Raw genomic sequence first — 27,511 nt, forward strand, 5'->3', positions numbered from 1 at the left:
AGTTCTGTGTATAGCAAATATAGTCCAGAAGAGCTTATTAACTCTGTGTTCACCTGTAGCCAGAGGTCCCAAGACATGGTTAGCAGCGTTGCATGAATTTGCAAAGCCATCTTAGGCTCTGTGTCTCAAGGAAGCAGTTACACTCCTGATGACCCTGGAAATAATACCCGATCCAATAAGCCCCACTAAGCCTCGGGTGGCTCTACAGGTTTAGGCATTGCACCCTGGAATATTTTCATTTGTGTTAGCCTCATGGCTGTTATTAAGTGGTGCAAAACGGAACAGAAATCGTGTTAATGATGTTTTGAGACTTCAAAATGTTTCTCAAGACCTTGAGCTGTGTTTATTTTTTTTTACTTTTTTTTTATTTTTTATTTTTTCCCTGCTAGGAATGCTTACTCCAAAGAGCCAAGTGAGTAAAGTGAGTAGGACATTGCTGACACAAGGCATCAACCTTCCAGTGCCTGCTTTCAAGTCAGGGACATGGCAGACTTGCCTCTGGATCTGCTACATTCCATTATATATCACTGCTAATTACCAGGATATTAATTTTTTTGGGCAAGGTATCTGTCTTTCTGGTTTCAGAAGCTCTGTGCAGGGTGAGAAACCAGGGAAAGTTTTATTGGATATATACATATCAAAGAAAAGCTTCCATTTTAAAGGACTGCCATCCTCCAACAGGTATTTCATTAGGAAATTCCAACCTGCTCACTAATGACGGAGCCAAACCTGCATGGGTCCACTCAGAAAGATGACTATCACTCAGAGCCTCTCTCTTCAATGGGGTTGATTCATTTCATATTGAGACTAACCACCCCCAAAGCCATTATATAAAAGAAGGACCAAAAAAAAATTGCTAGTAAAAAGGATCACAGCCAGAAATCCACCTCCTACTTTATGTGGTTGCTCTACAAAATCATTACGGTTGGAAAAGGCCTCCAAGATCATCTGGTCCAACCATCACCCTACTACCAATGTCAGCCACTAAGCCATGTCCCTGAGCACCACGTCCAACCTTTCCTTGAACACCCCTAGGGACAGTGACTCCTCCACCTCCCTGGGCAACCTGTCCCAATGCCTGGCTGCTCCTTCTGAGCAGAAATGTCTCCTCATTTCCAACCTGAACCTCCCCTGGTGCAACTTGAGGCCATTCCCTCTGGTCCTATCACTAGTTACCTGCGAGAAGAGGCCGACCCCCAGCTCCCCACACTTTCCTTTCAGGCAGTTGTAGAGATCAGCAAGGTCTCCCTTGAGCTTCCTCTTCTCCAGACACAACAACCCCAGTTCCCTCAGCCGCTCCTCGTAGGACTTGTGTTCCAGCCCTTCACCAGCTTTGTAGCCCTCCTCTGGAGATGCTTCTTGTAGTGAGGGGCCCAAAGCTGGACACAGCACTCAAGGTGCGGCCTCACCAGAGCAGAGCACAGGGGAACGATCACCTCCCTGGTCCTGCTGGCTGCACTATTCCTGATATAAGCCAGGATGTTTTTGGCCTTCTTGGCCGCCTGGGCACTGTCGGCTCATGTTCAGGCAAGCATTGACCAACACTCCCAGATCCCTTTCCTCTGCACAGCTTTCCAGCCATTCTTCCTCAGAAGTTTAGCCTTATTTGTTACTAGAGTAAGAAGCAGATCATCTTGTCATTTGTCACACAATACCTGTGTGACTTGGTTTTGGTCTGGGAAGGAAGAAATGAACTTTCTTGAGGTTCTGCATACCTATGACTGCATCACAACAGTCTGGATCATCCACTTTTCCTGTGCTCTCAGGGCAGTGGATGCCCTCCCCTCCATGGCATGCAGCATTTTGGGGGATTAAGAAGAAAAGCCTGCCTCGTGATGAACAGCTGGGAGGGACGGCAGAAGTGGGGGCTAAGATCAGGAGCTGGACACAAGATATGGGAGGAATTCTTTGGTGCAGCGAAAATGGAAAGGCAGGTGCCTGGAGGCTGAGCTGGGAAAGATGAAAGAATGAAAACCAAAATGAAAGAGGCCAAAGGAACAGGGGATCCAGCAGAGCACAGGAGGGAAACAGCTGAGATGACAGATTGAGAAAAGGGTCGTGGGGGTGAGAGCAGAGGAAGGCCTGTTGCCATCAGAGCACTGCTGAGGAGCAATGATAAGCACACAGGAGGGATGAAGAGAAGAGAGCTTTATGAAAAACGAGGTTGAGACAGAAGGCGAAAGCCTGCAAGTGCAAATATACGATAGGTCGCGCCAAAATACAGCAGAACTATTTATTTTTGTGCCGCTCTTATCTTGCGCGTTCTGGAAGCAGCACTTGTGGATCTTATTATTTTTGTGCTCTCGGGCTGCCTAGCAATGCCTGGCTGCTGTGTGCTGCCTCTGCCTCGCACAGCTCGCCGGCTGCTTAGCAACTGGCAGGGGGGTGCCAGGGGGCCCTGGACCGGGATCGGGGACACAGCCCAACCCCAAACACCCCGCTGCCCTGGCCAGGCAGGAGGGAGCATTGCCGCTTGTTTCAGCTGTGACAAAAACCTTAGTAATATTAATTGAAGAAAAGCACATGTGGAGATGCTCATGGGAGTGCAGAGAGCCTGATAAATTGTCTGAGAAGTGCTAACAGCCCCATTTGTCTCTAAAATAGTCAGACACCCCTTGATGACTACTGAAATATCAATATAGTTAATTATTCAGGTTCTTAAGGCTCTCTGGGCTAGATCCAAAGCACTGGAAAGCAAACTAACACAGCTACCTGCTTTCTTGTGTGGTTACTTCTAATTTGCTGTAGGAAATATAAAAAAGGCAACTTTTGGCTCCAGAAAGAAAAAATAATAAAAAAAAATATTACGTATTCACACAGGATTGTCCCAGTACAGCTACACTTGCATACCTGTATCACTGTAATCAACATTTTTTTTTTTTCTCGCAGGAACGTGAGGCTTGGCATTTGGCAGCAGAGCTGATGTGGCTGATCTGAATAGGCCCTGTGGCCTCTGTGCTTCCAGCTGCCCCCTCAAATCCCTCATCTCCCTTTCCACTGCACTGTCAAAAGTGCTTGTGCAGCGAAACAGCTGAATCAGGAATTGATTCAGCTGAGAAACAGCCCAACAAGAAATAAATGGTTATTTTCCAATCAACACGACTGAAGGAAGCATGGCTTTCAAGGGAAAAACAAAGACACATGTCAATTTGTGCCCTAGAAAAGGGAATAGACAGCTACAGAGCTACACAAATTACAGTGCAGAAGTTTCTTTGATACTACTACTCTGATGCTATTCTAAATGGATGCATTTAGAAGTCACATTTTTTCTCTTCCAGTCAAAAATGGACTATGTCCCATAAGGACAGCAGTGCCCCTTGAGATCAGTCTGGCTCACTGAGGGGGAGCAAACCTCAGGAAAAGAGTTGAGAGGTATATAAGCTCATCTGACTTTGAATGGGATCTCATCTAGGTGGTCATTTGGGTGGAGCTTGAGGAGCATCATTACATTCTTTTCTCTCTCAGTCCACCCTCTCCAGCCAGGAAAAGTTTAGTTCCCAGCTCTCTTGCACACTTGCATGTAGCTTAAGTAACAATTTCTAGAGGACAATCCACTGAACATAGTTTAGACACACACTAGTGTCTTCAGACAAGGTCAGCTCAAGTCCAAGGGTTTATATTGGCATAGCTACTCAAATATCCCTATGCCTTTAGCTGCTTTGGAATCGCCTGGCGTATGCACCATGCATGCTAATGGAGACAGCTTGTCTCCAGGTCTATTGCATCTGAGTCAATAAACCCTCTGAGAACCTCAGACATGAAGAACTCATTGCAAAGACACTCAAGTGACCCTGCAGAGCCATTCTGAAACCAAGGAGGACTATCGCAGGGCAGCAAATAATAAAGTTGCTTTCTATCTAAACAGTTGAGCATGACTGTACCATGAATCTTAGTGTGTCTTGTATTGCCTGGCCCTTGCAGCACTGCTGCCGGGGTTGTATGGCACTAGGTTAAAAAGTCCTGCTAGAGATGACCCAGCTCTGCGTGGAGCCAGTTTGGGTGTATGCTCATCTACAACAGGTCGTACCTAGCTTTCACCATCGGGATACACCCCGGTTGTGCCAGGAAGGTTAATGTGCAGCCAGAGATGTCACAAGGTGGCGCTCTTTGATGGGGTCTTCAAAGGTCCTCTTGAGTTGCGAGCACGTTTGGAGGCAGATCATGTATTTAGTTTTGTGCAAGGCCTTTTGGGTGGAGATCCTTTGGAGGGCAAGGGGCTGTGAGCCCTCCTGGAGCCTCTCTTCTACAGCTTGAGGTGGGTGCATTGCCTGGGAGCCAGCACTGCCCTGCTCAGCTGCTGCTCTGCCATCTGCTTGTAGGACTTGGCTGCCTGCTGATGTGAGGTACGATGTATTTAACAAAGCACACACGACTGAATTTTCGCATACTGATAAAAGTTGATGTGCAAGGTCCCATGCATCTGCAGTCTCTCGGTAGAGGGGCAGCAATAACATTTTAAGAATAGCTGACAACAGTTGTGCTATGTTTGAGGATGCTAACAGCGTCAATGAAGTCAGTCTGTGATCTGTAGGCAATTACAGACTCATCCAAGCCACTGGGTGTTCAGCAATTTGCAGCCTGACTGAATAGAGAAATCAAATTTGTCTTTGTATTGTAATAGCTGAAAACAAGAAGTCAATGCCCAGGATGGTTTGTAATCACACTTGCCCTGGGACCTATTAAAGGCTTGTCTATATCTCAATGTTGATGCAGATCACATTTAATTATTTCACATTTAAAAGGCACTTGGAATCCAAAATAAAGTGTTTTATTGGAAATTACATGCTGTCCTAAAAAGAGTTATTTAAATCACTTTGGAAACAATTTTGCTAAGCTGCTAAATGAATTAGCCATCTGAAGATAGCAATATAGATACATCCCTGTCCCACAGCAAGCGCCGTGAAGGTACCAGCTCCTTCCTCTGCTGTCCCAGATGGCACTGATATACCCATCCCAGCATCTGTCTAGCTGTTGCCACACATGGGGAGCTGCAAAGACCTTCCTGGGCCCAGCAGTCCATTCCAGGCTCCCTCCCTTCATCCTCACTTCCATGGTTCAAGACTGAGATGCTGGACTTTGCTGTACTCACAGGGGGATGATCTATTTTTCCTCTCTCCACCTTGATGTAGAGACACCAGCAGGTACACCAAAAGGTCTGGACCAGAGCAGTTTTCAGGGCTGCAAACAGAAGATGGACTCTGGTGGGCAGTGGACATACAATACACCATACAATTAATTGTGTGGAGAGATGAGGCTGTCTGCTCTTACTATGGTGAGTCAGAGAGTACTTCTCCAAAATGTGTTGATATGTCACTGCCGAGGGTTTCTCTGGGACAACTAACACAATGCAAGGACTGATACCAGTTGCACTTGAAAGTGTGTAAAAAAGGCAGGAAAAGCCAAGGCATGAGTAACGGGCCTTGGAAACAGCTTCGTCTCAGACCGTTCCTCACTGGAAAGGCAGGCTTGGCCATCCCAGCATAGAAACCACCTGCTGTTATTGGCTTTTCTTCTGCTATGACCACAGAAACAGCATTTTACTTCTAAAAAAAAAAAAAAATTGTCCCCAAAAATCACTAGCCCCTTATCTTCCACAGCCGATGAGTAATGATGAGTAACGGCTGAGGTAAGAGAGTGGCAGGAGAAATGTATTTACCTCAGACAAACGCTTAAGTTCTTCTTCTGGTATTAATAAATAGACAAATGCGAATTGTCAATTATTACTTCTGGGCAGACATTCGCAAAGCTCTACACAGCCCATTCAATTCCCCTCTCCCTCTGGACAGCCACATGGCCAGGGACTCCCCACTGGCCTGAACGCGGCTTAGCTGTGCTGCTCCTATTGTTTTAGCAATTTCCTGCCACCATTTGCTGTCATTTCCCAAATTTCTCCCCCTAGCCTGACAGGAGGCGGCGGCTCGCCGGATAACCGGGGCAGCGCTTCCCTTGACGAAGCCTTTTGCCTTCTCCTGAGGAGACCACGCTGCCTGAGGGCAACACGGCTGCGAGCGGGACTTTTATTTGGGGACTTTTATTGGGGGACAAGGGGGAGAAACGAAGGATCCCTGTCGCCCTTGCCCGCTCGCCCCGCCGGCCACCACAGCGCTGGGCGGCGCCGCAGCGGCCATGTCAACCCCCGCACCCCGCCGGGGCAGCGCCCGGCCGCCATGAGCCGCTCCCGCCCCGCGCAGGCGCCCGGCGAGGAGCAGCTGCGCCTACAGCTCCCGGCTTGCTTTGCAAAGCGCTTTTTATTTTTTTCTTTTTTTTTTCTTTTTTTTTTTTTTTTTCCTCCCTCGGAAGGATGGGTGGGGAAAGCGAGAGCTCACGAAAGCGAGGCGAGGAGGAATCCCACAATACCAGGCGGGTTGCGAGCCCGGCGCTGCCGCTGTCTCTTTAATGCAAGAGGAAGCGATGCGGAGGGGTGGAAAATGGCAGAGTTGCAGATGTTACTAGAGGAGGAAATCCCTTCTGGCAAGCGGGCTCTGCTCGAGAGCTACCAGAACCTCACTCGGGTCGCCGACTACTGCGAAAACAACTACATCCAGGTGAGGGGCGGCGGGGCAGCGCCCGCCCGGCGGCACCGGGGCTGGGCTGGGCTCTGCGGGGCCGGAGCCGCCTCGGGGGCACCGCGGCGCCCGCCCGCTCCCTTTTCCCCCGGCTTTGCCTTTTCTTTCAACTTTCCCAGCCGAGGAGCCACCGGCTTTCCCTCCCCCTCCGCGCTCCGGAGGGGAAGGGAGGAGGGGGGGGTATTATGTCAGTCGGGCTCGGAGGGTGTGTCTTTTTTTTTTTTTTTTTTTTTTTCTTTCCTTTCCTCTCTTCCCCCCCCCCCAGCTCTGTATTTATTCATTATGAGTCACATCCCGGAGACCTCCCCGTTCTGGGCACGGAGGGCGGGCGGCGGAGCCTCTCCCGGTGCCGCCGGCCCGGCCCCCGCTGCCTCCGGTCGCCCCTCGGCGGTTGGCGGCGGTTGCTCGGGGCGGGCGGCTCCGCGCCTCACGGGCGGCCGCCGCCTCCCCGCCGCCATCAGCGGCCCCCTGAGGGGGCTGCCGGGGGGCTCCGAGCCCCATCTCCTGCCCCCGGGAGCCCTCCTGGTGTGCCGCAGCCCTAAAAAGCCGGAGCAGGGAGCTGCCCGGGCACTATCGGGGGGCGGTGTTTCAAAATGGCAATCGGTGCCTCTCGGGGGCTCGGCGATTCCCACATCCTGCAGCGAGATGCTGGAGGAGGCTCCGTTGCCTACACCGCTCGGTGTGGATTTCTCCTTTTCTTTTTAACCCTGGATTCCTTCTTGGCCGGTTTTTATTGTGAAGCTACTTCATGCTGTTAAGGCTTTTTGCAGGGTTTGCAGCGCGCATCGCTCAGTGTAGGTCTGTAGGTGTAGCCATGGCGTGGATACAGAGGCAGCGAGAGATGCTCGGATTAAACCTTCCTGAGGAACAGAAAACCGGGCGGGAAGAGCAAACAAACTCCTTGCTAGGCAGCCTGTGCAGTGAACTTGTTGAACGTAATACTAGGCTACCTGCGATGACTCCTTAATACAGGTTATTAAAACCTTTGGCCCCCGTTGTTGCTGGTGAGCTGCCTTACTGCTTGTAATCATGGAGCAGCAAATTTGAAAATAAAGCTTTAATAATGTGTTGTGAAGTCCTTTTTTTTTTTTTTTAATGAGCTAATTCTGGTACTTGGGTTAAAACTGCATGAAGAAGCCATACTTTTAAGGCTTTTTTTCCTTTAATTTTGGTATGTGAGGTAATATGAGTTAATGTGTATTTATTCTTCCGAGTTGTTTGCTCCACCCAAAGAAAGCTGCTGATACAAATGCTTCTGAGAGGCGAGGTTCATTTGGTTTTACTCATGGGAAATATGACAAATACATGAGCATGGTAATTGCGGCACAAGTTTTGACCTGTCTCCTGCTCCTGACTTTTTCCCCATGTCAGAAAGTTAGAGAATCTTCGGTTACATCACTTTCTGCAGGGTCCTAAAACTTGCCTTTTTTTTAAATCAAGAAAAAAGTAAACCGGCACTTAAGCTAGTTCCCATCCAGTCATTTGGGGTGGAGTTTTTTTTTTTTAAATGTTAGTTCATTTTCACCTCGGGTATGAAGGTCAGCTGGATGTGGGATTGTTGCAGTTTGGTTATCCACGTACAGCTGTGTTTACCCCTTTTGGAAAGAAGCTAAAGTTCCTAATAAGGACTTAAGGCAGTAGCTTTGAAAAATGTATCCCTTGTGCATTTACTCAACCCAGTAAAAATCGCAGAGATATCAGTAAAAGTCCTTTTTTTGTTGTTTGTTTTGTTTGAATGACAGAGGTGGGTGTTATTCTTTTAATCGGTGCTTTGTACCAAGCCACCTGCTCTCCAGTTGGACTGCCCAACAGGTCATGGCCCTGGTGCCCGTGGTGGGGCCACTGAAGGGTTGAGCTGGTCAGTGTGTCAGGGAGCATTTTATTATAAGAATAATATTTTAAAAGGCTGGAACAGAGAATCTGAGCATTCTGTGAGTGTTAAAGTAGATATGAAGAGGCTATGCCTCGTATCTGAGCCCGTAGCATGTAATTGAGTCAATCTGGCCTCTTGGAGCTTGGATAGCTTTGCATTTGGGTTGTTTGCTCTGAAAGGCTATGTGCCCCTCTGTAGAAAGGCTGTTACTGTGCACTGCCACCTGTGCTGCCTTGTGGCGTGGAGGTGGAACAAGTTTGACTATTCCAAGTGTGATATTAACAACTTACAGTAACAGCACTCGGCTCTTTATTCAAAACTCTTGTTAATCTCCCCTTCATGCTTTTTATTCTTTGGTCACTTTAACAGGTAAGTCATGTTATGCCCCCCCACAAGATATTGTTGTATTCAAACTCTAGTATTTTATAATATTAGAATACATACGAATCATCTTTATCTTCTATCACTTAATCTAGGAATAGTTCTGGTAAAATTCAGAGTTGTGATGATTTCTTGAAGAAAATTTGCCTTCAGTGTCTTTAGGAATCCCTCAAAAAAAAGGTGGGGAGAAGAAAATATCCTCCTCAGTGGAACTTGCTTCCTTGATGGTGACTGTAGCTGTCGACAGGAAGCATCCTTTTACTAAAGCATTTAGGAAAGATGACAGCATCTGGGCCTCTCAAGGTGAAAATCACTGTTCTTGGAAAAGTGGGAAGCAGTTTCTTGCTAGGACAAATTGTCAATATGTCAGAGTACCAGGCGGTAACACAGTTTGCCCCCCCAGACCTTATGTATTCAGGTTATCTGGAATCTGATTTTATCTGATAGTAAGGGGGGAAAAAAAATCAGAAGCGAAGCAAATAAGTTCTTAAGATAGCGCTGCAGTGCCACAGTATGACGGCAGTCTTGGGGAGCACGGGGAAAGAGAGGGAGACAGATGTAGAAGTAGTAATCGAAGGAAGTTGTGATGCTGTTAGTGGGGATTTTGGCTTTGGCTACAAGGCAAAAAGAAATTATAGGTACATTACTGGATTTAATTTGTAGCCAGATACTTCATGTCAGTTATGTTTCTGCTCAGAAGCTTCAGCGACAAGTAGGTAGATTGTTTGCTTTTAGATCAGACTTCAACTCAATAGTTTTAAGAGCAGGTTTTGAACATTGAACACTTAACTGAAAGTACATTTTCCATCTCCCTAAGTAAAGTTTGTTAAAGGTAGAGAAGTTACATTTTTCTAGACGTTTTTTAAATGTTTTATATTTGGCACTCTTCAGAACACTGGTCCAACTGCTATCTTGGTGATGGAGACTTATTATAATAACATAGAGCTAGATCAGCAATTGGGGGAGAGTGGTAGAACTATCTTAAAATGGAAATAAAAAAAAAAAAGATTTATTTTTAAAAATGCCGTACACGTGTAAGTTGAAGTGCTTAAAGCCTTCTCCAAATCCTCTTGTCTGTGAATAAAATCTGAGACTAGCCCTCTCGGGGTATGTGGAATGGTGAAAGTTTATCTGAAAATGTGTAGCATAAAGCTGAAGATAGTAGTGAGGAACTGTATTATCAGTATCCTGAAAAGTATGAAAACTTTATCAGCACGAGACAGAAATAACAGATGGAGTTAAAATACTTGCGGTTCTAATTACGATTCTTCAGCTGAAAATACGAGCTTCTGGAGAGATTCTCCAATCACTTTTCAGGCTGAATTGAATTGTTTTCAGTTTTTAATGAATTCATTTTAAATAGCTAGCTTAAAGAGTGTTAGCAATGGCACGGGAAATGAGCGTCTCCAGTGTCAGTGTGCTGATGACTTCCTTTTGAATAACTTCAGCTGATTCAAGCATGGAGGCCTTGCCTATAAAACGTTCCCTACTACTGTCCCCTACGGTTGAAATCGGCTTTCTTGTATAGCCTTGAATCTGCCTGTGCATAATCATCAGTTTTCACCAGTTTCTTTACTTCTGATGCACTTGGAATTTTTCTTAAGCTCACATACAATTTGAACGTCACTGGAAACCCTCTAAACGAATAGCTCGGAATATATACTGCTCGTGTCAGTTCTGCTCTTGGTTGTCTCCAGTGGGTAGACTCAGCAGCTGTGGAAAATAAACTAAGTGAAAGGCGTATTAAGGAACTTACGTACCGTGTTGCCCAAACGTGTGCCTTTTTGTTGTCGTGTTATTTCCTTTTGTAGCCTCCAATTGTATGTGGAAACTGAATGGTGAGTTAACAAAGTGTTCTGGGTGACACAGACAAAAGCAGAGACAGATTTCAGTTTGGCTATTGCAAAAAATTAAAAGTCTCTTTCCAGCTGGTAGAGAAATGGATGCGTGTTGTGGAGGGGAAATGCTGCATGCAAGAAGTTTCACAAGTGCTGATGTGATCTTCCAGTTTGCGTATAAGGATCCTTTCTGCTCGGTCAGTTGAATGTTCCGTGCTTCCTCTACAGTAGATAGGACATAGGGGAAGGGAAGTAACTTCTTCTGTCGTGTTTTTTTTTTCCTTAAATGCTGGTAACAGCTCTGACACTCGGTTTCATGCCTGGGGTGTGGAACGTAGCGTAGCTTAGCGCAGTGCAAAGCGAGCGGCTCACTCAGGATGTCTGATGCAGGAAATGGCCTGCTTTAAAAGGATAAACTTCTTAAATTGTCCCTAATACAAATCTTTTACGTGCTGTGGGAACTTACATGCTTTTATGTTCATAGGTTAATTGGTTTGTATCAAGAGAGTAAATAAGGGCTATTTTTTTTCTGGTTTCCTTGTTGAATTTGGAACACTTTACAGGAAAAAGCAAATGAAGCCAGCCCTCTTTCTGTAAGATAAAATATGGACGTGTCATCCGCTATCCCTTGTAGGTTTAAATCATACTCTTTCTATTAATTAAGAAAAGATGTTAGCTTATACTTGAAACACTGTTCCTTTTTAAGGTCGTTTTATGCTAACAGCAAATGTTTTGGTTAAAAGCACTGGTTGTTTGTAGGTGTGTGTGTTTTGTTTTCTAGTCATTCGGGTACGGGTTGGTGGCTTTGGGTTATCAGTCTTCTGCGCCAGCGCGTTGTCTTTTGTTTTGGAAAATACAGCTGCATGTTGAGCCTGGAAGCAGCAAGAAGGCAGGAGAACAACTTCATTACGTGGCCAAGCGGTTGCCCTGCGTGTACAGGAAATGGATCCTAAAGTAGCATACGTCTGTTTTGTGTCCAGAAGAGGTGGTTGAGAGGAAATCGGCTTTTCCAAATCTGAAATGTTTGCATTAATTTCAGTGTGTGAGGTGAGTACTGCATCCTGCACTTCGTGCTGCTCCCTTCCTCCTGCTCCTGTGCTGGAACGAAGATGCTCGCAGGTCGCCTGTGGTGGGTGTACATTAAGCGTGATCTTCGTGCTGCACCAGGCACGTGGAGTTGTTGCAAGGAAGAGGGAAGCTGTAAGAGGAGCAATTGTCTGATGCTTCTGTTCCTCCAGAGCTCTGGGAGCTCGGTGCAGTCAGTAACTCACGGTAAAGTGAAAATAGTGGGCCTTCAGGACGGGTTGTGAAGTGGATCACATGTAAGGAAGATAAGAGCGGAGGGACGGGCTGTGTACAAATAGGAAGTGTTGCGCCTCCGAGGGCAAAGTTCCCGTTAATCTGTGCTGCTGGTCTAAGTTTAACAACAAAAACCAACCTTTGAAGCAGTACGATTCAACTTCCCAATATCTTTGTGTAGTATTTCAAACTGTCTTCATTTCTCAGAAGCATAAATAGAGGCGTAGAGTTCATGACCAGCTCCTGGAAGGTCGTGTAGGGACGTGCTGTCAGATTTGGGAACAGACCCCGATTGTTGGGACGTGCAGTGCCTCCCGGATGGCCTCCGTTATGCTACAGCGCAGCAGAAAGTGTCGATTTCCAGAAACAGGGACGCGGTGTCCTGAGACGGAGCAATGAACGAATCCCTTGGGAAAACACGCCTGAAACCGTCGTTAAATTCATTAGGAGCAATTCCTTTCGGAGCGTTGCTTATCTGTTCTTACAAGAAGCTTTGGATGTTTGATTTTCAGTCCCGTAAACTTCAGCGGTTACGTGGTGCTCCCGGCGCTGCCTGGCTGCTGGTGGGCACTGCTGTCTTGGCAGAGGATCTAGAAGATGTCGCTCTTCTTTCCCCGTAGTGAAAGCAGCCTGTGTTTGACAGCTCTGAAATCTTATTTATCCGCAGAGCAGCGGGGTGGTAGCTGTGCAGGCAGCGTCAGCGCCGATGTAGTGAGACATCCTTGAGGGATAAGGGGGTGTCTTATCCCTCTCAGTGCCAGCACTCAGTCCTTAATTAGTGACTGGGAGTCGAAGGGCCGTGGTGTGGTTTTTATTTGTTGTTACCCAGTAGGAAAGGACTCGTGGGCCCCCAGTTATGCAGTGCCCAGGCTTGTTTGTAATTATCGAGCAGGCTGGCTACGAGGTGCAGCCTCCTTGCTCCCCTTAGCACTGGTGTTAGTGCGACGCTGTTCCTTTCCCCTTGCCTGCCAAATCCGAGCACTGGTGTCGGAGACGGGTGGGCTCGGTCCCAGGGATCCTCCCTTCCCTCCACCCCGCAGAAAAGGGAAGTAACCGCTGCGTTTGTAGTGGTAGATAGGGTGCCTCAGCACGGTTCCTCCCTCTTCCTGACCTCGCCGGCGGGGCAGCAGCTACAGACAGACAGACAGACGTGGTGTCTCACAGGGGTTGTACAAACAGCCCCTTGCAGCTCAAAACTTGCATGGGGCACTCGGAAGCCAAAACCAGGGCTCCGTGCAGAATAGGTCGCGGTGCGCTCCTGTAAGCAAGGTGGCATCTGCAGGTGCCTTTCCCCCTTCACCTCCAGCCTGGCAGGCCCCCTTCTGCCTCAAACATTTCATCTGCTTCGTGCCTGGTAGCAAAATAAAAATAGAGAGCTTCTGCCAGGTGGGTTCTCCGAGGAATCCAGGTATTGCCGAAAGCAGAACTCAAAGCTTCTCTTCCCGGTGTTAGAGGGAATGCATTTTTTTTCCGTGGGTTAATAAGAATGTAAGTGCCACCTCTGCTCGGTGCTATGCAAATGCTGTTACTCATTGCTTATGCAAGCCCTTAATGCTGTTAGCAGCCATGTAAGAAGACTTCCTAGCAGAGAGTAGATTTCTTATTAAGATGCAGATGTTTTATAAAGGGGGGGGACCTCCTGCAAGAGAATTTCCACTAAGAAATGTGAGGGCAACATTTTGAGATATAACTTGTACAATTCAGCACCCTGTATTAACGGGAGATGAAATTGCTAGCCAACCTGTCAGTTAAGCTCACAGAACAGATTAGTTTTACTCTGAAAAAGATCGACCATTTACACGGTGACTTTATTTTTAATAACATTTTTTTTCTGAGATTCCAGATAAAACGTTTTCCATTAGTAACTGCTGGGTCTGGCAAACAGAAAAAGGATCTGAAAATCAAAACTTCTGCTGGTTTAGCCTTCTCCTCCGATAGTCACGTCACAGCTGCTGCAGGAGATGTGTACCATCTTCTGGCACGGTGGAAAATGCTAAAAGAAGAGTAAAGGTGGTGTCTTCTGGGGGCTAGGACACAGCTGTTGCCCCAACAGGGGCTGTTGCTCACCTTACGCTTTGTTTTTGCATGCGGATTACTTGCCTTCACTAGGTCTTACGTTAAGATAGCAGATATATTTGTGACACTGTGTCTTCCCTCCCTCTTCCTTCCTCCTTCTCCAAAAAGCCCCAAGCCACTAACTACGCATACTCCTCGAACAGCAGAAGTTGAAGAGCAGGCGTGCTGCTTCGTGTGCAAGGAGGCTCTGGCAGCGTGGTGTTGAGCAGTTAAAGAACTCGTGGAGAAGAGACTCAGAATTGCTTTCCTAATTTAATTGTAACCTCTGAGACAGATGGGAGTAAAATGTGCTATTAGGACTTTTCTTAAGAAAGCAGGAAGGTTTCTTGGTACTTGGATAGAGGAGGCTTACTAAAGCAGTTGCTGATTTGATATCTGTAGAGTTGAATGAAATGTTCTTATGGGGTAGTCTTAAGTCATAGTTCCAAGGAAAAATGGCCTGTTTGTTACTTGAATTGTAACAATTCTTTGATTTCCTTGGGGAAAAAACCTGATGTGTCAACTCTACTGGCTACTTTTATGCCGGTATTTCACAAGATAATGCTTTTTCTAAGTTATACTTTATCAGGCAAGTGTGTGTGTGTTTTTTCTCTCCAGCTAATCTTTCACAAGATGCATATCTTCACTTTCATCATCTCATCTCCTTGTACTGGGGGGGGGTGGGTCAGCAAATCTGCCAACCAGTATTTGTCCTGTGGCAATCATTGTCAGTTGAGCATCTTGCTTGACTTTATTCTAGCAGGTGTGCTGCAAATGAATACTTGAACCGTGGGCCCAGTGCAACAATTCCACGATTTCTGGAGCCTGAGATAAGAAAACGCCTGAGACAAGAGAAGGACGAGCTGTCCAGGCAGTTGCATCAGACTACTGCAATAATGTCGACATGGTTGCTATTGCCATGCCTCAGCTTGTCTCCTCACATCCCCGCAGCAAGTCATGTTAGTCACTAGGGCATTGCTAAAAGTTACCGGTGACAACATTTCTTTCTTTCCAGGTGCTTCTGCTAGGCTCTGATCTTAATGTGAATTTGCTGATTTTTTTTCTCTCCCTGTTAAAGTCTCTGGTCTGTTTGCTGCAGGCTGTTTCCTAGATCTGTTGTCTGACTCTGCTCCTGCTGCCAAGTGCTGTGGACTTTCTGTTTCGCTGCCATTAATGCCAAGTGTTCTCATCACAGCTTCTGCCTCTGAAACAGACGGTTTTTCTCGCGCTTGCTCTCTACCTCATTGACTTTCGGTCTCATTTCAGCTCTCATCTGAAAACCTCTTCTCCCTTGCCTGTTTCTTGTAATTAATCTTTCTATTATTTAATTGCATATTTTACTGTTACAGTTTAAATTATGCGGCTATTTTTCATGATGCCTTTCAGACAAACAGCTTCCAGCAGCATGGGTTTGAATAGTAGCTCATCTCATCACACTGCAGCTACTGAAGGCATTTATATACATTTCTCTTTTAGATTATCTTGATTGGCATGAAGTTTGGGCTAAAGCTTTGGCTCTGAAGTGGTCTGTAGCCACCTGGGGATGCGAGGATGAGCAGAGTACAGAGAAACACAAGGCACCTCAGGAGAGAGATGCTGTGAGCACTGAGACTTCTGTGATTCTGTCTATGAGGAAACCTCTTAGGGGGCCTCTCAAATATATACAGCCAGGCCTTTCATTTGTAAGAAATCTGTCTTGTTTAGGAAGCTGGTCCCTTTGTTATTGTGAGACTGAAAGGTGGAGAGGACTTCAAACCTCTCTGGTTGGAGGCTTTGGATCCTGTAACACCAAGGGAAAGCCGGTGATATCGGGGGTGGTATTCTTTTAACACACATTAGTAGGTTTGTATTGATAAAGCGGGGTTGGACCTAATCCTGAAGGGTTTTTATAAAAAGGATTACAGCCTCCGGGGTTCCCCCGTGAGTCCTTGTGGCGAGTGGCTTGGATGATGCTTCAACCAAGGCCCAGGGAGTATCAGGCTAACAAATAGAGGTATGATGGATCAATGCACTTAGGTTGGCAAGATCCTTGGAGACCTGGCTGGAAATCGGCTTTTGATTTTCTGGCTGACTTGCAGGATTTCTAAATCTCTGGGAGGAGCTGTTGTTTCTGTGATGCAAACTCCTGGCTTCAGCTGCATTAGATAAAAATGTGTGTCTGGTTTGGAAGTGCTTGGCTCTGGAAGGGCTCTCTGAAATACCGTGGGTGTGTTTCCTGCTGCAGCATACCGTATGTTCTCGCAGCACTGAGATGATCTGGTTGCTGCAGTAGTCCTGAGACTTGTCTGGGAGCCTTGCAAGAACATGCTGTTTTAAATGGCAACAGGTTTTTTTTTCTCCTATCTAATTCTTAAGATGTCTTTCGCTTTGAGCGTTGGGGGAAACTGTTGTTGCCATAGCTGTAATTGAAGCTTGGGCTCGTACAATGCATCTCGCTCGGTGAGAAGTCTCGTGTTGCTTGAAAAGCGGCTGTGTCATTTCTAGATGTGTATTACATCCCTCTTTGGCAGTGTGTCTCTTAAACTGCTGGAGAAGAATAGCAATCAATGGAAAGCTTTCTGGCACACGGTCCCTCTTTGGAAACCTCCTGCCCACGAACTAGCCCTGTGGAATCGGCTCCTGTCAATACGACGCGGGGAATATCGACGGCTCCGAGGCTGAGAGGCGTCTGCTGGGACCGAGAGAGGCTGAGCCAAGCAAACCAGTTGCTGCTCCTCTGCCGGGGAGAGGAAAGTTGCTGGTTTTGGTCCTGAATGGGGAAGGTTGGAGGACTCGAGCACGTTGGGGAGAATGCTTAAGAGTTGATGCAGAACAATCAGTGGTGAATAATAAATAATAAATGGGAATGGTTGGAAGTGGCTTGAGCAGCTCTGACAGGAATAAAGCACGGGAGGAACTGGGAGCACACGAAACCCCCTTCGGTGTGGGCCCCTGTTCAGCCACTCCGTCTTGTGAGCTGCGACATGGCAGACAGCATTAAAAGCAAATACCCCTCCTAGTTCCTTGCTGCCTACCTCAGACAGCTGGAAAGGTAGCTTTGTTTTCATCCTAGATGACTTTAAGGAGTTATTTCCCCACTGGTGGGAGTGGGGGTGTGTGAACTGAAGCAGGTACGTGGTGGCCGTACGACATCCTTGGCCCAGGGGACTGCGTGTGGGGAAGGCCGTGAGTCACGCCCAAGGCTTTTGGAAATCGGCCTTGGAGGGAAAGAGGTGTTTAATGGAGCAGTTACGAAGGAGTTATGCAAATAGAGAGCATAAATAATGAGCAGGAGATACTCATTTAGCTTCTTGCCTCCTCAGAAAATGACTAAATGCAAACTAACCGCTGCGCAAGTGAAGAAAAATGCACCATTAAGTGTAATGGGTGCAAAGATGTGGCCGTTCAGATTGATAAGAAAATTCTCCTATTGTGGTCAGGAAAACAGAAGTGTTTTTCAATTTCCTTTCAAGATTGACAAGGTGGGAAGCAGAAAAGCAGTTCTTCTAAGAGCTAACCTGCTCTTAGGTTGGGAGGGGAGGTGGTAAAAGGAGCCGTCTCCAGCTTTTCTGTAGGTGTATCTTAGCTTTGCTTTGGACTTATCTTCCGTGTTTAAGCTGTATTTTATAAAAGTCTTTCTTCTATCCCCCTATTTATGCAGCATTTCGTTTGCATGTAAATACTGTGAATTCTTAGGTAAATTTGAGTGTGTGTTTATAGCGCACAACTTTTTTTTTTTTTTTTGCTGCTTACTGTTTTAAATTAACCAGTTTCAAACAGGGCTTACGAAATGCAATTGTCTCGCCCTGGCCTTGCTTGTGTTTGCTCACATCACAGTTAGCTACCAGGAGATAAGATCCCTGCGAAACCTTGCCAGCAGATCGGAGAGGCACAGGACTTGCTTGGAGTGCTTCCTCCTCAGGTCGTGGCAGGGTGGCTGTGGCCGATGTTCCTCTGTGTACCTCGCCTGATGCTGGTATTTTATTTCCTATTGAAGAGCTTACTTTCTGTCTCCTGTTGTTTTTTCTAAGTTTTATACGTTGCTGGATGTGAAGATGACCATGTTCACTTTTATTTCGTAGTTATGTGCTGGCCTAATTCACTTTTTTCTTGGGAAAGAAACAGTGGCATACTCCCGGCTCTCCATTCCTCTCTCTCCTCCTCTCTGTTCTCCTGAGCCATCTGTTTCGTTCTGTTGTGTGTTTTTTGACAAGTTAAATTCCTGCTTGCTGCAATTGAAACAACCCAGTGTTCAAATGAGCTTACATATGTAAGGGTTTGGAATGCTGTTGCTAACTGTAGACTCAAATTTTAATGTTTATAGGAAATGATTCTTCAAATAGAGGCTGGATGTAATGTGCTTACAAGTGCTATCAGATAAAAAGTGCACAGCCAGGCCCAGGCTGCACAGAAGCCGAAGGAATATTAACAGCTGTTTATGGTTTTTTTTTTTTCCACTTGCACATGTAAGTTCTTGCTAAATAAAAAATTAAAAAATCAGTCCTCGTATTGCAGTCCACTTCTTTCTCACCATGAGATCACTGTAGGACCTGTGTGCTATGAGTGGATGTGTTATGCTGGGAAGCAAGCTGCTGCAGAACTGGGAGGATCTGCTGGTTTCTGGTCTGAGGGGGTTGTATCAGATGTGTGAGCCCTCAGATGACTGCCTGCTGGAGGGAGGATGCCAGTTTCTCAAAATGTTGAGTGATCAGCAGCAGCTCTGTGCCAGGTAGACTCACTTCTGTAGTGCCGTAACCAAGAGGTATCTAAAGAGCCCCTTAGATCTGAGAGTCATTGTTACTGCTTTCAGGTTTTCTTTCCTTTTTTTTCCCTAACCTCCAAAATATGTTGAATGTTGGTTTTGGGCATGCTCCTAATCTCTCTGAGAGAAGAAGCGTCTCAGGAAGAGAAAGGAGGTGTCTGAACTTAAACATAAAAACATCTGTAGGCCACAAGCACAGCTGAATGTTGATCATGGTTAGAGAGATGCCTGCTATTTTTAATATCTTCTCAGGCTGGAGAAGACCTAAATGAGCATGTAGTACTACAAAGTATGCAAAGAGAACTTGACCCTGTAATGGTCGTGGCTTTCTTCTTTGTTTCAAAAATACTGTGGTGGCTGTAGGCTGCCTTCACAGCAGCTGCCCGGATTTTACAGTCACGGAGGTTGTTTTTCAGCGACTTTCTGCAACATGCCAGCTCTTCCTGAAGTAGGGGCATTTTCACAGCCGGTATTTGAAGGCCTGGCTGACTCCTGGCTCTGTGTTTCGGCACGCTGGGGTTCTTCCTGGAGCTGAGCAAGGCAGAGCATAGCTTCGAGCCGCCTTGCTTTTACCTAATGCTTCTTCAGGTGCTATGCCTTGTATGCAGCTATCCCTCAAACAGCTGTTGAGGTACCCTGGTGTATGAGTTCAGAGCAATGTTGACACACAATCCGTGCTACCTGAACGTGGTGAGGCTGTGCTGTCATTTGACCCTTGATGCTAAATCTTGTTGTCTTAACCTTGCTTGCTCAAGGCAGTCTGGTGTGCTTCCAGGCCTGCCTGGAGGTAGGGAGGGCTGGAAAGCGAGGATCTGGAAAGAAAAGGTGGTCTTGGAAGCTTTCTTATAGAAGGTTGTTGAGTTTTAGGACGTTGCTTGTCTTCAGGTATAGGTTTGTTGTGATATTCTAGGCTTACTTCTTCAGTCTAATTTGTCAAAACTGAGATTAAAAATTTTTAACTGCCTGAGCACCCACCATTACTTGAAAGTAAACTGAAAGAGGTAAATAAAATCCCTAGAAGAAATCATGATTGTTATTTTTAAAAGTGACTTTTTGTGTGATGTGAACTAAAGAACTTTGCCCCCGGACTGGTGCTCGGAGCTGCCTTGATTCAGAGGCTTGCACGACATAAAAAATTCCCCTGGTTTGGACAACTCACTCCAGTTAGGGTCTGTGTCGCTGCCACTCTTATTAGAAAGAGGAGGTTAAGGTAACTTTTGAATACTAAAGTGTCTCCCTCATATTCCCACCAAAAATCCCAAAACCAACCTACACCAGGAGCAGTTCCTTACCTGTAGTTTCCTCTGGGTCTCTGGCTTGCCAGCGAGCCTGTCCCTGCTAGAAGAGCTAAAACTTGTGGGTGGATGCTGGCACTTAAGCAAAGTCAACAGAGAGCCATTTTAATTTCAAGCCCCATTACAACCAGAAAACAAAAGATCAATATTTGAGAGACAGTCTATAAGGAAACAAATGGAACACGAGGTCTCTAATTCCCTATTATCTGTTGCTTAGCATGCCAAAATAAGCACGCTCCCCAAAGCCTTGGGTAGCTCTCTCGGCGTTACAGAGGGAAGATTGCTGTGGAAGCACCAAGGCTCCTCATCCTGGCTGATGGTCTGTGTGTAGAGCCGTGGTTGATGTCTCTGGTGTCAGAGCCGGCTTGGTTAGCTCTAAAGGAATTTGTGTGTGTAATGATGGGATGTCATAAGGCAAATCACAGGCACTGCAGGGAAGTCAGGAGCATAATCTGGAAGCACCTGCGAGCACTAATGCTGTGCAGTGCTTTACAGGCATGGAAGATGCAGTGTCTGCCCTGGAGCTTGTTGTCTGCAGCATGTAAAACACAGAAATAAGACCCAGTAGACAAAATTTGTTAAGCTTGCCGCATATGCGGTCCTGAAGCCCTATCTATTGTACAAGGGTTGTGTGAAAATGACGCTTGGGCACGGCTACCTCTGTCATTTCGCTCACTGCTGTGCTATTTTTGTTGTACACACAGCCACTAACTAGTGAAATATTAACAATGTGTTTTGCCAACACGCATGTTTACTATGACATCTCTCTTGGATTTGGCAGGAGAACTGAAAATTGTGCTTTTAATGCTATATATTTCTCCCTTTTACATATATTTCTCCCTTTTTTTTTTTTTTTTTTAAATAAGGGGGAGTGGTTTAGTCCAGAGCCAGCCCGAGCACTGCTTGCAGCGCTGGGCAGAAAGCGCTGCTAGAGCAGCTGGCACATATCTGCCTGGGCTCCATCTGTCAGAGCCGGCCCTGCTTTGTGAATCCCTCTCCTGTTGGATAGATTAGTTTCTTGCTACGATGTTCGCAGCCTGGATTAAAATGGAATTCCTCAATTGTTTTTTTTTTTAAAGTTATTTTCTGTAAGGGTGATCCTAGTGTGTTTTTTGTAAGCTGCTTCTGCCCTACTGAAGTCTGTGTCAGGGTATTGTGAATGTCACATCTCGCGGATTTGTCTCAGCTGAGGTAAAATCATTTATGAGAGTAAGGTAGTTACTGAGGGCTTAATCTCAGAGACACAGTTCTGTGCCATGTGTACAGGTCAGAAGGGGCTGGGACCTGATAACCTGAATCTGAGAAAAGTGAACACATTTTCTAGAAATGTTGATGTATGTACTCATCTTGCATTTTTTTTTGTTATCAAGACTCCAAAGTTTCGACCACTGTTGTATACGTGTGAGTACATCCAATATATGCTTGTCCCTTAAACTCTCCTTTGGAATTAATTTCTCTCACTAATGAAGAATTTTTTTTCCCTCTACCTTCCCCCAAAGAGAAGATGATGAGAAAAATCGAGACTCTTCTTCTTCTAGTCCTTTCCCAGGATAAAGAGCAACTTTCAGCTGAAAGCGAATCTGCAAGGCCACGGGCAGATTGGCTAAATTGGTCTCGGCCCATAGAGATGCTAATTTGCTATCAAGCCTATTCAGGACTGGTCAGGGGAATATTATTGATGGAAATGAAGGATTTGCTTCTAGCTGATTGTCTAGCATATACGGGATTTGGGGGAAGGGCCTGGCAGAAGCAGAGCTGATGAGCTGCAGACGGGCTGGGAGGCTGTCCTGTGCGGTGGTCACCCTACAATAATCCAGTGTGCCTTGACCTTCGATAGGGAATAGCTGGCTGGTCGGTGATTTTTGCCAAAATATTGTCTCTAAAGAGGATCAGACTGAAACCCTGCTTGTGGGCTGTGGTGTGGTTGCTGCTGTGGCGGCAATTGCCTCGTCGTCTGGTGCCTTGAACCAGCGCCAGCTTTGTTTTGCAAGGTGTTTACCTGGGGAGAGGAGATTCAAGTTCTGCCAGTTCCTCTGCGCTCGGTAGGGCTGAGTTACGGCACCTTATCTTTGGGGAAACTGAACAGACCCAGTCTTATTTCATACCACTGGAATAGTGCTCGTGGGCGCTGGAGGGGAGTTGAGCTGGTTGTAGGTGCTCGTCTGCCTGTGCTGGATGGATTGCATGAATTGTAGATGCCCGTCCCCCTGCCTTTGAGGATTTGTGCCTCAGCAGATAGGAGGAATTGTTTGCTGAATGGACTTGAAAGCATTTCATCATCCTGGTTTTAATTTCGGGGCTATCGTAGTGTGAGGGATCTTAGGTTTTTAGAGCTGTTCTGAGTGGCTGAGCATCCTTCCCTGCCTCCTCCGTCTTAAATTCCTTCGTGCTCCTGGACCAACCAGTCAGTGAAGTGGTTGAGAGCTTCAGTACTCCTGCTTGACGCTACTCCCCGCTGCGTAGGAGGAGGAGGTGTGTTGGGCAGCCTGTTCTCTTGTTTTCATTGTCAGGGCAAGGATTGACTGCCAGTCCCCTGGAGAGAAGGCCTTGGACGGGAGACGGACATGTTCAGCGGCTGCAGTGTGTTACTATTCATAGCCTGCAAGCTCTTGGGCTCTAAAATCCCGAGCTTTCAACACCCCACACAGATTCAGGAACGGTAGAAAACTACAACAAAACGACAAGTTATGACAAGTCACTTCTGTGAAACACTGAATGGTTTTCTGCTGCACGCGTTGTAGCGCTGCTTTTCGTGAGGCAGCTCAGCTGAGATTTGCCTGGGCTCTGGAATCTGTGCTTGTGGCTTCAGCTCCTCTTTGTATGGAGACAGGGTTTGCTTTACCAAGTCCCGTCCTGTTCCCCGTCATAAGTGCTTTCTTTTTATATTTCCCAAAATTGTTTTTACTGATGGTAGCAATGATATGAGTGGCAAAGCAGGTGGTGCTAGTAACAAGAACATGGAAGGTGGCTGGTCTGAGGCTGGCTATGTTGAAGTCAGACAGGAGAGGAAGCCTACTGGTAACCCTCTGAAGTCTTACCTGGGGTGTTAGGATGTCTCATGCTAGTATATTGGGCAAAGGTTGAGCTTCAACCTCTGAACCACGTCTCCTCGTGGCTTGCTATGTTTTCCAGTGAGGGAATTGAGGTGAGGAACCACCTGTAACTCTTGGCAGATAAATATCAGGCCTAGCATAGCTCTGTGGGTATTGGGGAGGACTCAATGCAGCGTCCCACTGAAGTACGTCGTAGTATCATGTGTTGTAGATCATGTGCTCATGACATGCATCAAGTAAGGCTGTTCCAGGAGGCATTGACACACCTGGTTCCTACTCTATGCCTTATCTGGATGGTGTATGTAAAGACTGTAAGCAACACCTACTTGTAAATTTTAAAGCCTTGGTATCCGCTGCCACTCTGAAATGAGGTATGTCCCCTACGGCTACACCTGTGACAAGAAAAACCTTGAATGGTCCTTGGTGAGCACCTTCAGGTAATAACCAGGCTGTTCCCATTTCCTTGGATGGCTCCCGGGTAAGTTGGTGGCTCCTGAAACTTCTCCAGAACATGCAACGTCATGGCACCTGCTGCTGGGGCTTGCCAGTTGGGCTTTCTCTTCCTTCCAACTGATCTGTTGTAATAATTGTCAATAACAGCCTGAAAGGTCTACCGCAATACATCATGTTCATGTTTTATAAGCAACCTTCGTGAGCTATAGGTAAGAGGGAACCTGTATTTACAGTGACCTCTGGATTTAAACAGATAAACTTTATCTCGTGTACTTGGCGTACTTAAATATTTGAGACATTACTGCAGCTGAATGTGGAATATTTGGTCGAAGCTGAGCATATGTTGTGCATAGTTTAGAAATGTCCAAACCTTTTGCCAATAGCAATCAGAAGTTATTTAAAAAAAAAAACAACAGGCCCTTAAGACTGTGGTCCAGCTTTGAGTTATTAAAAGCCTTTTCAGATCAGTGAAGCAGCAAAGTTAAGCTCATAGCTGCCTCTAAAAGATCCATGTAATGTCACTAGCTCTTGCTTTAGATAGGTGAAGTGATCCTGTTTTCTGAGTGGGGAAGCCACTGTTCAGAAACTTCTATCTTTGAGTGGCACCAGCTGGCTCTCAGGGAGGTTAAGTACTGATAACAAGTCTCCGAGACACTACTTGGATACGTGTCTTCACCATTCTGTAAAAGTATTTCCAATTGACTGGAAAAAACGAGGTGCTGTAGGTTATAGCTAGGTTAAGCTGAAAGTTTGGGCTGTTTGTTTTTGGTAAAAATTCATTTTAGTCTTTGTCAGGACCAGAATTTTGAAACCTCAACCATAAGACCTGTCTTACCAGGAAGTGTGTGCTCTATAAACTTGGAAGTTAGAGAAATGACATGAACAAAAGGGAGTAAAATGGGCATATTGACAACTTTGTTGAATGGCATAGTTTTATTTGGTGAATACTGATAGGCGACAGACTGCTAAACCCATGTGGCAACTGATCATAGTAATGATTTTTCTTTCAATCAGGTGACCAAGATGCAAAACTGAACAATTATCTTGTGCCTACCTTGAAGCAAAAACAAATGTACCATGCTGCTGAATTCATTAAGTGTATCCTGAGCAAGAACAGCAAAGGCACGGAAAAGTGACTGTAAATGATTCCTGGAGCTCGGGTGCAGTGATCAGGCCCTTGAACAGGATGCCAAGCATCTGAAAGGATATTGGGCACTGAATAAGTAACAGCTCTATTTAGTTCAATGATCATTGGGCTGCTTTAGGGCAGTGCTCTATTAGTAGTTTTTCATAGATGGATTTTTTCTATAATTGAGGTTGCACTTACTTCAACAGTTGATGAAAAATGTGGAATGATGCATGCCACACACTCAGGAGGCAAAGTAATTTGTTCCTGGCAGGGCTGCTCGTCTTAGGGTGATGCAACCTGATGAGGGCTTTCTGACCTTTGGCAAGTGGAGCCTGCTTTTCTGGTGGGGCATCTTGCAGGGAATTCCCAGAGCAGTAAGTGGGACTGAAGTGGAAAGAGGAAAAACAGGGGCTGGAGAAAAGGTATGGAGGATGTGGATCGGCGTGCTTGCAGTATAATACCTGGCTTCCAGAGATGCTCTGTAGCGTGAGCTGAAGTGATTTTGGAGGAAGCTGCTACATGCAGTTAGCTCTGTGCTGGATGAACTAAAACATGGTGGGGATGAGCTGGGAGTGAGAGAGTTGGGAGGGCAGGTGGTTCGTACACTGCACAGATGCTGTTTTGGGGATGTGCCTCTGTGAGTGGTGCTTTGGGGGTAGGATTGGCTGAAAATGCCATTTGTAAAGGTTAGTTGCTGACTGATGGACAGATTCCTCATCTTTTGACACTGAAGCATTGCTGAACTGAGGAATCAGTAGACAAGTGGCAGTTTGCTTGGGTGCAGAGTCAATTTAGACTTGAATACAATAATTAACGCTTTTTAGGAAGTATTATGATACCAGTTTGACAAAAATACACGATGTGCGGTGTGGAATGCCATGCTGGTCCAACTGTCTCTGTATTCACTTGGATTGTAGGAGAAGCTTTCTCTGTTTAATATTAAGCCCAGTTATGTGAAAGCAATTTCAAACTGCAATTCTGCAACACTAATATTGCTGTTAAGGAGATGCTGGAGATACAAGTGGGAGCTTTTTACAAGGGAAACTTCAAGAGCTGTGATGATCTTGATTTAACGAATATTCAATTTACTATTAAATGACTCTAAAATTTCTGCTTATACCTAGAACTATGGGGGAAACAACAGTGTCTTTAAAGTTCTTAATACAAAATCATAAAATAATTGAGCTGTTTTTGTGTTTTACTAAAGTACCTGAAAGAATTGTACGCGTGATATCATCTATACCACTTCCAGTTTTTTAGAGACAGATGAAAATACCAGCTGAAGAACATGGGAAATCCCTGCTCCCTCCTGCTGATGGTCTTGGTTTTTCCATCTCCACTCCTGATTTTTGCATACTGTGAAGCTTTTAGCTTGTATCTCACAGGTACTGACAGTCCTAATTAAGCAGTGCAGAAGACTGGATGTCAAGCTAGTTTAGACTAAAACTGTTATGGAAACTGCACAGTGAACTGCCTGGGTTATCTGCAGGGCTTGAAAATGTTTCAAAGTAATTCTGCTAGGACATTAAATAGACTGTGCATCTAATCTTGTTGCCAAACCAGTCATTTGGGCAAATAACCGAAACTTTAGGTGTTTAGGGCGAGGCATTTGATTAATAAATCATTATAGAATAAAATAAGCTTTTTATACATTGGAGTTTTCTCATTTGAAAACACTCAGTAATTGAGTGCTGTGGCTTTGTAACAAGTTACTGTTTAGTCTGACACTCTTTACTTAAAACTTGGTAATAAAATGCATGAGTGAAGGCTTTACATCTATGCTTCAATGAATATAAAGTTAGAATTACGCTTACTGGCTTTGTCCAATTCAGTAAAACTTCCCTTTTAGATATCTCACTCTGCTACCTGCATTTTCACCGTAGTTCAGATATAAATAATCTGTTGTTTTCTTTGGGCTTAAAACCGGTAGGACAGTGTGGTAGGTTTTTTTTTTTTTTTTTTCTTTTAAAGTTGCTGCTAGTGATTTGAAATTTAAAACGCCTTTTTGGAGAACCAGGGTGGTCAGGGAAACTTGGTTCCTGAGCTTGTAGTAGTAACAAGTCCTTCACCATGGAAATTTTTCTAAAGTAGGTGACTCCTATCAAAGTTTTCTGACATCTAGAAACATCAACATTCTTTTAAGCTACCTTAAAAAGGCAGCTTTGTTTGCATTCAGAAATACTGATTTTTTTTATTTTTATTTTTTTTGCCTAGCATGATCTTGGTACATGTGATGCTATTTTACCTTTTGGCAACAGATTGCAATAAACTGTGCTGCCTGCTTTGCATTGTGGAAGGCATCTGTATGGGAGTCTGTCTGAAGGGTGGCTTTAACTCGGTGTTCTAGTGCGTGTCAGAGCACTGCTGGGAACATTAATCATGAATATAAACAAATTCCCAGGTTTGGGGGGTGGGATTCACTCCTGGTTAAAATCATCTTTAATTAAAAGGTAGCACAACAGCTTGGGTTGCAGTACTTCTGCCATGCTGCGACTTTATAATGTATCCAAGCCATTTGCCTCCTGGTTCTCTCCCTAAAGCAAGAGACAAGGATGCCTTATCAGCCCTTTAAGTGAGGGGCATGATTATTAAATACTTATGGATGTTAAACTAAAATTTAACTCAACTCTGGCACTGAGCCTGCTGGAGTTCAAGAAACATTTGGACAATGCTCTCAGACACATGGTCTGATTTTTTTTTTTTTTTTTTTTTTTTTGGGTGGCCCTTTGGGGATCCAGGAATTGGACTCAGTGATCCGTGTGGGTCCTTTCCAACTTGGATACTCTGACGCTAAAATATTGAGATGAAGTCAGAGGCAGGATTCAAGA

General features: G+C 45.6%; 1 protein-coding gene across 12 annotated transcripts in view; it reads left to right on the plus strand.

Annotated features, from left to right (window-relative positions):
- Nucleotides 1-6,292: 6,292 nt before the first annotated feature.
- Nucleotides 6,293-27,511, plus strand: part of ABI1 (abl interactor 1) — a 76,827-nt gene continuing 55,608 nt past the window's right edge. For 3 of the 12 annotated variants that reach the window (XM_084510690.1, XM_084510695.1, XM_084510694.1), the window contains exon 1: nt 6,293-6,545. In XM_084510690.1, coding sequence (XP_084366816.1) covers nt 6,429-6,545 — 117 coding nt within the window. In that variant the 5' untranslated portion in view covers nt 6,293-6,428. The remainder of the gene's footprint in view (nt 6,546-27,511) is intronic. The other 9 variants (XM_084510697.1, XM_084510700.1, XM_084510699.1 and 6 more) reach the window with 5 other exon arrangements.

Source organism: Aythya ferina, assembly GCF_964211825.1.
Source record: "Aythya ferina genome assembly, chromosome: 2".
Lineage (NCBI taxonomy): Eukaryota > Metazoa > Chordata > Aves > Anseriformes > Anatidae > Aythya > Aythya ferina.